The following is a 12,447-nucleotide window of genomic DNA, read 5'->3' on the forward strand; positions in this document are numbered from 1 at the left end:
CCTGTAGGAAGCAAGCTCTAGTCTGCATGAAAAAAAAAAGTAAATCTAAAGACTTAAAAAACTGCAGGCAAGAACATGCAAAAAAGGGACCCTTTTGCAAGCAAAATACATTAATCAGTTTTAGCACAGAAAATTTAATCATTCAGGGTGGATTAATTAATGAAAAAATCATATTGTGATTAAGTGAGAAGAGTGTGAATAATGTATCAGCATAAAAAATGTACTGTATTTTTATTTTCAAAAATGATGATTTCATGCATTAATTATGAGGAACCCATCTGGTTTATATTTCTCAACTCAACCAACCTGTCTGATGTTGGAAAGGATAAATTCTCCTCATACATATCCCCTTCTAAACCAAGACTGCTCCAGCTACTGCTGTTACCATTACTGCCAGGAGAAGAAGAGAAGACAGCTGAACTAGAAAAGAACAATAGCTCAAACTAGAACCTTCATTTTCCTTACAACTCTTTTGTCAAGACATTTAATGCAAGAGCACTGAAACTTTCTAGGTTTACTGGAACAAACATGGCTCTCAGTGCCATCCAGAGCAGTAATGTGCACAATAATGCAAAACTAGCAGGTTTCAGTACACTGGTGAAAGGATTAATTTGTACTCATTAATTTTTCAGATCAGTGCTAGCAGCAATTCTGTCCTCAGGTCTAAGCACAATGCTTGAATATTTCTAAAAGCTAACAATTTCAAAAGGATTACTCATAAGAAAATAGATTACATCTGTATTATTTGCTTAAGGAGCAGGTAACAGTTAATAAAATTATGCACTGTGAAGACAACTTCACATATAAAATCCTTCCATCTCACTCCAAAAACCCAGTAACGATCTCCAACAACCTGATGAGAAGGAATTCCTAGAGTAAAGAATTGGTTTTTTTCATTTTTAATATTGTTCTCTAAGTTGATCTTTTAAAAAAAGTAGGTTTTTAAATCTATGAAAACAATACTGAAGAGATTACTTCACTTACAGTTCCCAAAAATTCTGCACTTATTCTATGACTACATTCAACCAATGCAAGGAACTGAAAAAACTGAGCATGTCCTTACACTCATTAATTTCAGTCATTATAAATAGCACAGTTTGTTAAGCCTGTCAATATGTACAACACTGAGCAACTCATATGATTAAATCTCATTCCCCCACTTCATACCACCCCCAGAGGATGTCTGGAAGCCTTCCAAGAACAGGACTTCCAAATATCCAGCATTCTTCAAGAAAGCAGACTGCCTACTAGAGATGGCATGAGAAGCTGAGGAGTAACTGCAGAGAAGAACTGCTGCAGGAAGACGCTTTCTCCACCTAAGTTTTATGTGACTGTTGAAGGTCATTTCCACTCATGGCAAACAGCAGAATCGGGGAAGAAAACATTTCAAGAGACAGACATTGATCTCTTTCAAGTGTTTGCCGGTAACATTATCACCTATCAGTGTCTCTTGCTCTCCAGCATGCCTGCTTGGATCCCAATTTCCAAACAATGAACAGCAGGTTAGCAAGTCCACAAAATAAACACACTCAAATAACGTGAAAAAAGTTTAAGAAGTTGCAAGTGCCTTATTCAGTACATTATTGTTTATTTAGACTACATGTCCAAAGAAAATTCAAAGAGTTCTCTTGTTATGCTAACAAGAAAAAAGAAAATTAAAGAGCAGAAGCTTCTGAAGAAACCAATTTGCAGAGAATGCAAACCTGGTCTAAAAAACATTTCTTGAGCTACCGTGTGAGACTATCACACTTTATATGAAATATTAAATTTGGCTTTAAATCATTAAATTACAGGTATAAAAAAAAAGTTAATATAGCCTATCGGTATCAATACTTTACACTCACAGTGCCTCCTTCACTGGAAGTTACAAACGCAGAACAAAAATAGAAGTAAAAGCTGTGCTGGTCTGCAGACTAAAGGATAAAGAACTTGTCATCTAACAGAGTAACCTCTGCACACTACTGTTCTGATTAGGCAAGAGACAAGGCACTTTAAAGAGGTCAATCCTGGTCTGAAATAATCATATATATTGAATCATATGATTGCAGTGAGGTATGAGAAAGAGATGAGACCTTTTCCTAATTAACAGCCAAATTAGCAGTCTATTAAATAAACTCCTGTAACCACAAAACAAGCAATAAACAGACAAAGGCATTATAATGCCTCTGTAATTGTTCTGCAGCTCTTCAACAAAAGCCAGCAGAAGAATAACAAAAAAAGCAAGAGGCTTCTGCTCTGAGTTATAACCCAACCTGGATGCTGGATGGAAAGCCTATGTCTGTGCCTGTGCTTATACCTACAAATCAACTAGAGAGAAAGCTTAAGAACTTTTTAATTCTAAATTTAAGTCACCAGATTTAGGCATGAAAAGCAGAAGACACAAGCACTTCCCTGCATAACTAACTAGCAAGTTCTCTAAATACTTTTCATCTTAATGGAGCTGCCCACAGGAAGCAGTGAATTAATTTCTGGTGTTGCTTTGCTTGTGCTTGGCTTTTGCTTTACCTGTTAAACTGTCTTTATTTCCACCCATGAGTGTTCTCACCTACACTCTTCCAACTCTCACCCCCATCCCACCTTGGCAGGAGTGACTGACTGCTGGGTGGAGCTTAGTTGTCAGCAGGGGTTAAACCACATCAGGGTATTATCACTGAGTCTGTGCTTGTTACAGGTCTCCCCCTGGCTATCTTTTTATACAAAAGGCAACAACCCCAGATTCTTGCTTCCACCTGATAAAGTTCAGCAACACAGACGAACACACATGCTGTTACCAAGCCACAATTAGTTCTGTAAAACCAGCTGATCAATTTGCACATGCCTGTTTCCTCCATCAACACTTTACTATCCAAATTATGCCTCCCCTTCTATAACTAACATGTTAACTGAGATCATTCCTCTTCTAATGAGACACAGATTTTCTTTCAAATTACAAAAATTACCTTTTCATTTACATCTGTTTTGGGAATGATAAATCACAAATACAACACAGGCACTACTGGTCCAGAATTTTATTATACTTTTTCCCTTTATCAACTAATCTATATTTTATTGTGTAACTGCCAACATAGTGAATATTCTCCCTTATACTCAGATTTTCATCATCATTTTCACTTGCATCATCATTTTCATAAGAGATGATGTTTTACTAAAATGACTCTGAGTTAATGCATTTTTTTACAAAATTATTAAGGTGCATGAGTGATAAATTGTAGTAGTGGTTTAATTAAATTATTTAGTTAAGCAAAACATGAAAAATACTGCAAACATTTAACTGAGCAGTTTCACATTGGTACCAAATAACCTAGTTGGATAGTACATAAGCAAGCATGTCTCACATACTTTCTTTAATCGCAGCAATGATGGAAGTACTAACTAAAGAAAAAAAATCTCTCTCTCATTTCTGCTGTTCTTCAACAGAAATGCTGAACTTTTTCATATCAATCACAAAAAACTAAGTTTATTCATTCCTCATACATTCCTTCTACAGAAGCTGGGGCCACAACTCTCAGTATAATTCTCCCTGGAAACAGGCAGAGGCATTGCAAATTTTAGAACTGCCATTCTAATCTTTGTTAGCTGTCAATCAGCCAGGAACAGTACAGTGAGAAGCTCTGTAGAAAACATTACTAACTTGAACGGGTAAGTTCCAGTATTACACACCTGCAATTCTATGGTTGGCAGTATATAAATACTCCACCAATGTCAGTTAGAGCAGCTTATAAATTCCAGTTCCAAAAAAGACAAAAACAGCTGTAAAAGCTCAGCATGCAAATTAAGCTATTACTTTTTTCAAAAATAAATTAATTTATAGAAAACATTTTCTCAAGGATTAGGTTTTAATATTTTAGAGCACAACTTATAAACTGTATTCTCAAGCTTTATTTTACACAAGGTAGTTGTTTTTAAAATGCTTCCATCTTTTGCTAATACTTAAATTTTGTATGTACAGTTTTACTTGATGTGATTCCCTGGCATCAATGACAATGCACTCTCCATATATTTTACAGAGTATGAACATTCATGGCCAACAACATTTTGTAAGAAAACAAAATCATGATATTAGAGCCATTTTTAATAAAAAAGTCATTGTGTGTTGAAGACAAAAATAATCTCCCCCAAACCCCAGGAGAAATATCACTTGATGACAAGTTATTTGATGTCAAGGTAACTGTTTAACTATACTAACATCTTTATAATTACCTGTCACTTAGGTGAAGAAAACTGCTGCTCTCATCAGGATGTTCATCTTCAAAACTTAGATTGGACCAACTCCCAGTGCTATCATCACCAATACTAAGACTCATCTGCTGGCTAACAACAGATTCAACAGAGTGAAATCCTTCTCTTCCAACAGAGCTAAACAAAAATTTAAGACAAAAACATCACTGCATTTCATGCTGATCTGTGTTTAGTTCATTCACAGCAATTTAACCCCATTCCAAAGACATTAAATTCCATAGGAAAAGAAAAGGTGGGGAATCCCTTAATTTGTGCCCTATTCTAAACACAAGAAATAGTGCAACCAAATTAATCTGAGACATCAACAGGCTTACATCAGGGATTGCTATGTGGAATTCTTTCATTAGAAATCAAAGAGAGTGGTACAAAGACTTCTCTCATTTGGAATATTATTTGCTATGAAGCACAGAAGGCACTGCAGCCTTGCAGCCTGTGTATCGAGGTACACCTGTCAAGCAGAAGACTTACCATTTCTGAACTTGTTCACCCTAGAACAGTTTGGCTATTTTCCCTGGCCTGCCTTCAGTACTAGCACTTAAGTAGTCTGCTACTGAGGGCAAAGTGCTTAAGTATAAACTGGTGACAAAAATATTAGGATTCCATTTTTTAGAAAATTTTCTGCAAAAAAAGATTTTTTTTTCTCCTTCAAGAAAGTGTAGCAATGCATGACTTGTACAGAATTTTTCCCCTCAGGAAGTAAGTTTAATTCTTTTATCCAAAAACCAATCAAGCAACCATACCCCACAGAAGTTAATCTTTAGAAGACACTTTAAAAATTCATTTAAAGTCTGAATTCCTTATTAAAAAACCAACCAAATAAAAAACCTTATAAAATGAGAACATGCAGTTATGAACTAACTTGCATGTGCACACTGTGATTATCTATATATATGTATATATGAAGCAGTAGGAAGTTCAAGAAAAATGATCAGTAACATTCACTATTTAAAAAGGCAACCTTAACCACATCATGCCTAACACTTTGCTCCAGTGAGCACGAATTTGCACAAATATGTTCCTGAACTGGAACCCACCAGGGTAATAAAAAAGGTACTTTTACTAATTTTTATTTACAGTTATACCAGCACCAGCTGTCTACATCACACAAGGCAGTTTCTAGAGGATCATATGCATTACATACTGCATGCTAGATGACAATAGAAGAAATATTTATAAATTCTGTCACAGCAAAATTCTAATAATGCTTCCTTGCCCCAAATTTAATAATAAACAGTATCGCTTTGAACCCCGCATTTTGTTGTTGGTGTATTCTAATTAGAATTTTTAAATAGAAGTGTCATCTTTGATACCATAGGTACAGAAAAACATCACATGACTTTTTTCTTTAGTCACACATCAAGCAAAGACTCAACCCTGTTGTGCAAAGACCAACAATATACTCAAGACCACTTTTATGCTCTTAGTATTTATGTGTTTCATATCAAACCTTGAAAAATTTAGTTCAGTCCTACTGTAAAAATTACTTCAAAATGAAAAAAAAAAGGGTACGGATTGCTCTTGGACCTGAAAAGATTTCACTATGGTCACAGCACAATCAGTTTGAGGAAACAGTTGTTTGCAACAGATTTACAGTGGAAAATATTTCCTATTTATAAGCCTAATAAAGGAAACAGTATATTACTCTTTGCTAAATACACAAGAATTTCAAAGTCAATTCCCTTGTTATTGTATTACTATTTTATAAGCTAAAGTGTAGTTTAGTAAGTTGCTTTTTCTTAAAGTAAGAGGTTATTTTTCTTTTGCTTTTTTTCCTAGTAGTAAAGACACTATCCCAACACAGCCATAATAAAAAATGAAGTCTTCATACAACAAAGCAATGGCTCATTTGACCAGCATCAGATGTTGAAGAGGAAGTATGAATGGGGAACACACTTGGATTCTGCCATGGCTCATAGATTAACAAAACCTGTAAAGACTAGTATGTACAACTGTAGGTACTATTTTTGAAGTTGAAACAAAAAGTTCCACTTATTCGTTACCTACTACAACATATGTGCTGACATACATAGTATCCTTGGTTTCAACCTCATATAGATGGAAAAAAGCTTTTTTTCCCTAGTTCTGAGTGATTTAACCAGAAGAACAAAAAGAAAGCATTCAAAATATAAAGTGTCTCTTTCTAAGAAAATATATCTAACATTCCTTCTGAGCACATATTTCTATTAACAATCCTTTTTCTGGTAAAAAATGCAACAATAAGAGAAAATTAATATTACCTTATGGTAACTGTCTGACCAATATTAGTCATAGCGGATGTCATTATTTCAGTAGTAAGGCTTTCAGCAAAACTGACTCCATCTTGTCCAATACCACTGTCAGCTGTCAGACTTGTGTAACTCAGCTCTCTTTCTGCTTTCTCTATGGCTGCAGTAGCTCCCTTGTCAGAAAACACTGTCCTCTGCTCTACATCAACATGAATTTTGGGAATATCAAGCTGAAACACTCTTGAATTTTGACAGGCACCACCCAATCCAGAATGAAGAAAATGCCTCACTGGAATGCAGGATCCTTGTGCAGGTAGATGATGGGACATACTTTCTGTACAGTACCGATGTTCCTTCATACTGCAGCATCTACAGACAGTTCCAGGAAAAGGAGACAGTTTCTCAGTGTGTGAGAGCTTATCCCCATTTTTTCTGCTTTCAGCCACATGGAGAACAGCTGATTCTAAACTCATTTCTAGAGTATCATCTGCTACTTTCCTAGCATATTGTTCTATAGCTTGAATTATACCTTCACTGTAGCCATTTTCATTTATATTACCTGTACTATGATAGAGTTTATGATCTGGGGAGAAAGGAAGAAAAGTTCTAGAAAACCTTGTTTTAATGAGATCCCCGGTGACTTCATCAAATTCAGTCTTTCTATACAGACAGGAATCTGTGAGAGACTTCGGCAAACATGTTCCCGACATTTTCAGTTTCTTCCTGACATCACAAGTGATACTGTGAGCAAGGGATTCAGAAAAATGTAACAACTCTGTACATTCCGTTCTCTGTGTGCAGACATTTCTCTCAAACACTTGACCTTCACAGTGATGAATGCTGCTTTTCACTTGCTGTACTGCATCTTTATTCCCTGCTTTGATCAGCTCCAGCTTACCATTTACCTGTGCATTTTGCCCAGAAAATGTCTTTCTGCTGCATCTGAATCTGGTTTTTCTAGCAGCTTGCTGCAAGCCTGATTTGATAGACCTGTAAGCAAGTCTGCTGGCATACTGATCCACCAAGAGCTCGGCGTTACCTCCTTCTCTTTTCAGAAGGCGGATAACGTGATCTGCGTACTCGTCAGTCACACTTTCACAGCTTGGGTACTTGGAAGTCAAACCTGTTGTGCCTGAAACTTGTGGTAAAGGAAGCCCAGATGAATCTCTCTCCCCCAGCCACTGGTCCTGTACTGAGCCACACCATTCTTTTGAATTACCATCTTTATCGCTTTTACTCACATAAAAGCAATCTACCTGGCAGTTAACCCGCTTCAACCTCAACAGCTTGCAATGCCTTGATTTCACTACTTTCTTGGCCTCATTGATGACTTTTCCTGCCATATCACCTGCATAATTCCACAAGGAACTACATGTCTCTTCTGGAATATTTACAAATGCAGTATATCTACATCTTTTCTTTTGCATCCCTAACTGAGCCTGCCTGCCAGCTTCTCCTTCATTTGTTTTACCACCTAAATGGGAAGCAGCCATTTCAGTCGCTACTGAAATTATGTGGCTAGCTAGGCTATCTGCATACTGAATTGTTTTGGCTGAATGCTCCCCTTTCTCAACAGGCACTTCAGAATGATCTTCATCTTCACTACTTTCCACTTCTTCAGAAAGCGACCACATGAGTTTCAGCATAAATTCCTCATTTTCCAAAGAGTCGTGTTCAGTTTCAGATGAATCAGCAGTGGGTGGATTGTAGGGTGTAGAAGGTGGTGTTGCAGGTGCAAATTCCTTTGCTAATTCTCCCTTGAGTTTCTTGGACAGTTTTCTTAGATTCCTTTCAGAACTACTTTGGCATGGTACTAGAGGAGTTGGTGGGGGTGTGTCGGGCATTAAACAGGTATTTCCATGTTTCAGGCTAGATTTTTCTTCCATCTGCAAAGCACCTTCACTGCCAAACATCTCTGAAGGCAAGCTGTTTGCATGCAGAAAACAATCAGTCTGCCTGTAATTCAAAGCTCCTGCTGATAGTTTCTGGGTATCACTTTTTTTGGAAGGCTTGTTTAAGCATGTTATTGAACAGCTTCCTGTGTCAGTACAGTCCTCTAGAACATGCCTAGCAAAAGTCACAGTGGAACAAGGCGGTGGTGATTTTGAAGAAAAATTGTTTCCTTTTTGTTCTTGCCAACAATCTTTAGATTCTAAAATACACTGAACAGAATGAGTTGGAGTAAGAAATTTACATGGATTATTCAAAGGCAACTGTTGTTGTTCCACAATTATAGAAACATTACTTTGTTTCTCAGCCTCTTGCTTCTTTATCACACATTGTTCTTTTCGACCGGTATCTCTGTAAGTCTGTGAGCTCACATTACATGTTAAATTCTCACTGGTGTTGCATAACACAGTTTTACTTTCTTCCACAGATTGTTTTATGACATATTTGGCCAAACGATCTGCAAACATGCTCTTGGGGGTGTCTTCACCACTACCTTGCACATTAGGTTTTTTATCTATTACTTTTCTTGTCAAAAAATCTGAATACTCTTCTACTGCTTTTGTTACTCTAGATGAGGTTATGGTTTCATAAGCTTCATTTACTATCATATCTACCATAGTTCCAGAGAAAGTATTAATGCCTTTTGACCCACTTGTTAATTCTGAATTATTGTTCATTGCAGATCTGTTATTTGTTAGTTTGGTATCATTCTGGTTACAGAAGATGGATGGAGTACTTTCCATACTTTGACCATGATCTGAAGTTAGATAAATATTTCTGAAAGAAGCAACTTCCTCCTCTCTCGTTCTGCTGGAGAAAAATGGATGAGTGGAGTCTTTGAATATTTTTGTACTGTCATCAGCATTTGGAACAGTGGACACTTTCACTTTGTAAGCATCAGAGGAAACCTGCTGCTGAGAAAGGGCTCTTCCAGCTAAGGGCACAGGTATTGAACTCACAACACCAGAGGTACAAAATAGAGCCTGCTGTACTGTATATTCCTTCTTGGAGTCTTGGACTGGCTTTTGTGCTACCCTATCATTAAAATTAGGAGAAACTGTGGAAGTCTGTGTTGACTCTAACATACTTTCTGCACTTACATATTTGATATTGTCCATGGAAACACTAATGGCTGCTTGTGTTGTGAAGGTCACATCAACCTGAGATAGTTCAATAAATGCCTCCTGAATGACAGATTCAGACAAATCTCGGGCATAGGATCTTACCACTTTGTTTTCATAATCAAATGATGATGACTGTGCAGTAGGTGTTGATGGATATGAAAACTGGCATACTTCCATAATTCCTTCAAACACAAGTTCTTCAGCGAGATCTGCTGCAAACCGTGCAACAGTGTTGTTAAATATTTGTTTCTTTACCTGACGCAACTCTTTCAAAGCACCAGTTATAGCTTCGCTCACCAAAAAGTTTGCTATGCCATTAATGGCACGCTCCTTCAGCGAGATTGCTCTACGTCTTCCAATCTCATAAAAAGCCATTTGAAAGACTGAAGAAGTCAACCTAGCAGCCAAATGGCAAAGTGCATTTGTGCATGAAGAAACACCTTTTTGGAGGTCCTTAAATGCACTGCCAAAACTTTTTTCAACCAATTCAGTTGCAAACTTTTGAATGCTGTCTCTTATCATTAGTGACTTATGTTTAGATTTTGTTTGCTTCTCTGGTTCCTTACTAGTTTTCATTTTGAGTTCTGTAGCTTGCCGCCTCTTCTCTTTTACAGTCACTCTTTTGTGTTTTGAATAATTCTCTACACACGTTTGCTCTGATGAGGACTCAGAAAAAAGAACAGAACCCAGTATTTCACATGAAACACTGTCAGCATATGCTGAGTAGCTGTCATAGCCTGGACCACGGTGACTTGGACCTGTCCCCTCTCCAGCAAGATTAATTCGACACAGGCATTCGGAGGAACCGCAGCTCCCCAGGGGGCTGAAGGCCGATGTTCGAATGGGGCTGAAGAATCCCCCATTCTCCTCCCCTGATGTTCTAACGGGGCGAGGGGAATCCGGGACCTCCAAGATGCTGCTGTACGGTGACTCCGGCTTACGAGGAGTTGGTTTCTTTACATTGGCTGGCAGAGTGGGACGATCAAACTTGAATTTCTGAGGGTTCATCGTAATGCTTGCAGAAGACAATTTTTCATGCGCAGTCCTTCTTTTCTGGGCAGGATTCCCTAGGATGGGATCCCTAATAATTTTACAAGAGTTTTCCAAGGCTTGTTCCAGCTCATCAAACCGATCAAAACTATCAAAAAATTCACTCACTTCTGAGTCTGAATCCTCTATACCATCTTTTACTACTGGAATTTTTGGCAGCTGAAGCTTTGCTTTCAAGCTTTTTTGATACCCTTCTTCATCTAAGAAGATGATGGGGCTTGGGCTGGAGCAATCTGACTCAGAGGATTCAGCTGGAGAGGAAGAAAACAATGTTTTACGTAAAAAATTAACACCTTGATCAGAAGGATTATATGGCTTATAGAAACTCCTCTGTATCCAGGGGTCAGAAATTGAGGTTGTAACTGAATTCTTTACTGAGGACCGCTCCTTAAGTCCCAAAATATCTCTCAAAGTAGAACATCTGGCAGATGATTTTCGATGTGCAGAACCCACAACAATCTTTGAGTCAACAGCTTCTAAACATTGAGCAGGGACAGTCTGTGAAGCAGCATCTCGATGGTTTTGAGAAGAAAAGCTGCATGTACCTGAACAAAAAATAAAAAAGGTAAAAAGAGATTGCTTCAAAACCAAGAATTTCCACAGAACTACAGCAAACTGAACAGATTATTTAATGGCAACTTCTGGGTTTACTATTGTTGCAAAATGCTAGCTCATCTTTCATGATTAAAGCAATCTTTCATTTTCTTTAAATCCTATTATACAAATCTAATTACTGACAAATTAATTTATCTTTTAGCACATAAAGCAGAACAAGATTTTATTTGATATCCATCTGACAATAAGATTAGAATCTTTTGTCCATGAGTGAAACTCATGGAAAACTGCTGTGAAAAGAGCAAAAAAAATTTTTTTCAATTGCATAATATCCCTTTACAAAGCATGATTAATGTAAAAATAAATTACAATTTATTTACATTTACTTTTTTATTAAATCCTAACAGCCTAAATTTCAAATACCAACTTCCACAAGTGTGCAAGAACTTACCAGCACTTAGTAGCTTTGAAGGTTCGTCTTCATCTAAGTGTTCGAAAGCAGTGACAAAATCATCCTCAATTGAAGAAACTGACTGATTGGTGTCATCATCTTCTCCATGGGTGGTCTCTGTTTGATGTTTTTGTGAAGAGTTGATTTCCACTGCATACCTTATGCCTGCAGTATACTTGCTTAGCAAGGTGAATATATAATCAGCTTTGATCCTTGGGAATGAAGGAGACAGCCTCATCACACAAAAGACTTCAGGAAGCTGATTCTAGAAAAAGAGAGCAACAAGAAAACAGACACAGCAATCTTCAAGGGATTCATTCAATGCATTTTTATGAAGAGCAAATAATTTCAAAATATTTCAAATACAAGGAAATGAATTCAACAGTTTGTGTAGAGTGATAGCTAGAATGACTTCTTCATTTTTGTAAGGTCTGCATTCTGAATAAATCAATAGCGCAATAATGTAACACAACCATGATAACATGCACCCAAGAATCCATTAAAGAATTCATGATAAAAATTTGTGGAGGAACACAGTATTTCAGAGCATGTTTATGCCATATAATACTTCAGTTTATAGGATATCAGTTTCTTCGAGGTACCTCTAATCTTATATGCAATGCTTGTAATTGGAAAGAATTTAATTAGCATGGTAGTAATGGGAACAATATAGAAATAAAAATAATAGAAATTCTATCATTAACAGCATTTATAATTTTTTTAAGAAAAGCGATCACTGAATTTTATGAACACCAGACATTCCCTTGATTTTGGGCACCTCTGTTTCAACAAAAAAGTCTGCTGAAGATGAAAGCTATCTGGGCAGAGCAGAGATAGGTAAGTTGACAAATTT

At 37.0% G+C, this 12,447-nt stretch overlaps 1 protein-coding gene across 1 annotated transcript in view; it reads right to left on the bottom strand.

Annotated features, from left to right (window-relative positions):
• The window catches only part of AKAP11 (A-kinase anchoring protein 11), a 44,225-nt gene that overhangs the window by 11,928 nt on the left and 19,850 nt on the right, over positions 1 to 12,447 (bottom strand). Inside the window, exons 6-9 of the mRNA XM_058822008.1 lie at positions 11,595 to 11,859; positions 6,477 to 11,133; positions 4,201 to 4,356; positions 307 to 420 (exon numbers count right to left, since the gene is read on the bottom strand). Coding sequence (XP_058677991.1) covers positions 307 to 420; positions 4,201 to 4,356; positions 6,477 to 11,133; positions 11,595 to 11,859 — 5,192 coding nt within the window. The remainder of the gene's footprint in view (positions 1 to 306; positions 421 to 4,200; positions 4,357 to 6,476; positions 11,134 to 11,594; positions 11,860 to 12,447) is intronic.

Source organism: Ammospiza caudacuta, chromosome 2, assembly GCF_027887145.1.
Source record: "Ammospiza caudacuta isolate bAmmCau1 chromosome 2, bAmmCau1.pri, whole genome shotgun sequence".
Classification (NCBI taxonomy): domain Eukaryota; kingdom Metazoa; phylum Chordata; class Aves; order Passeriformes; family Passerellidae; genus Ammospiza; species Ammospiza caudacuta.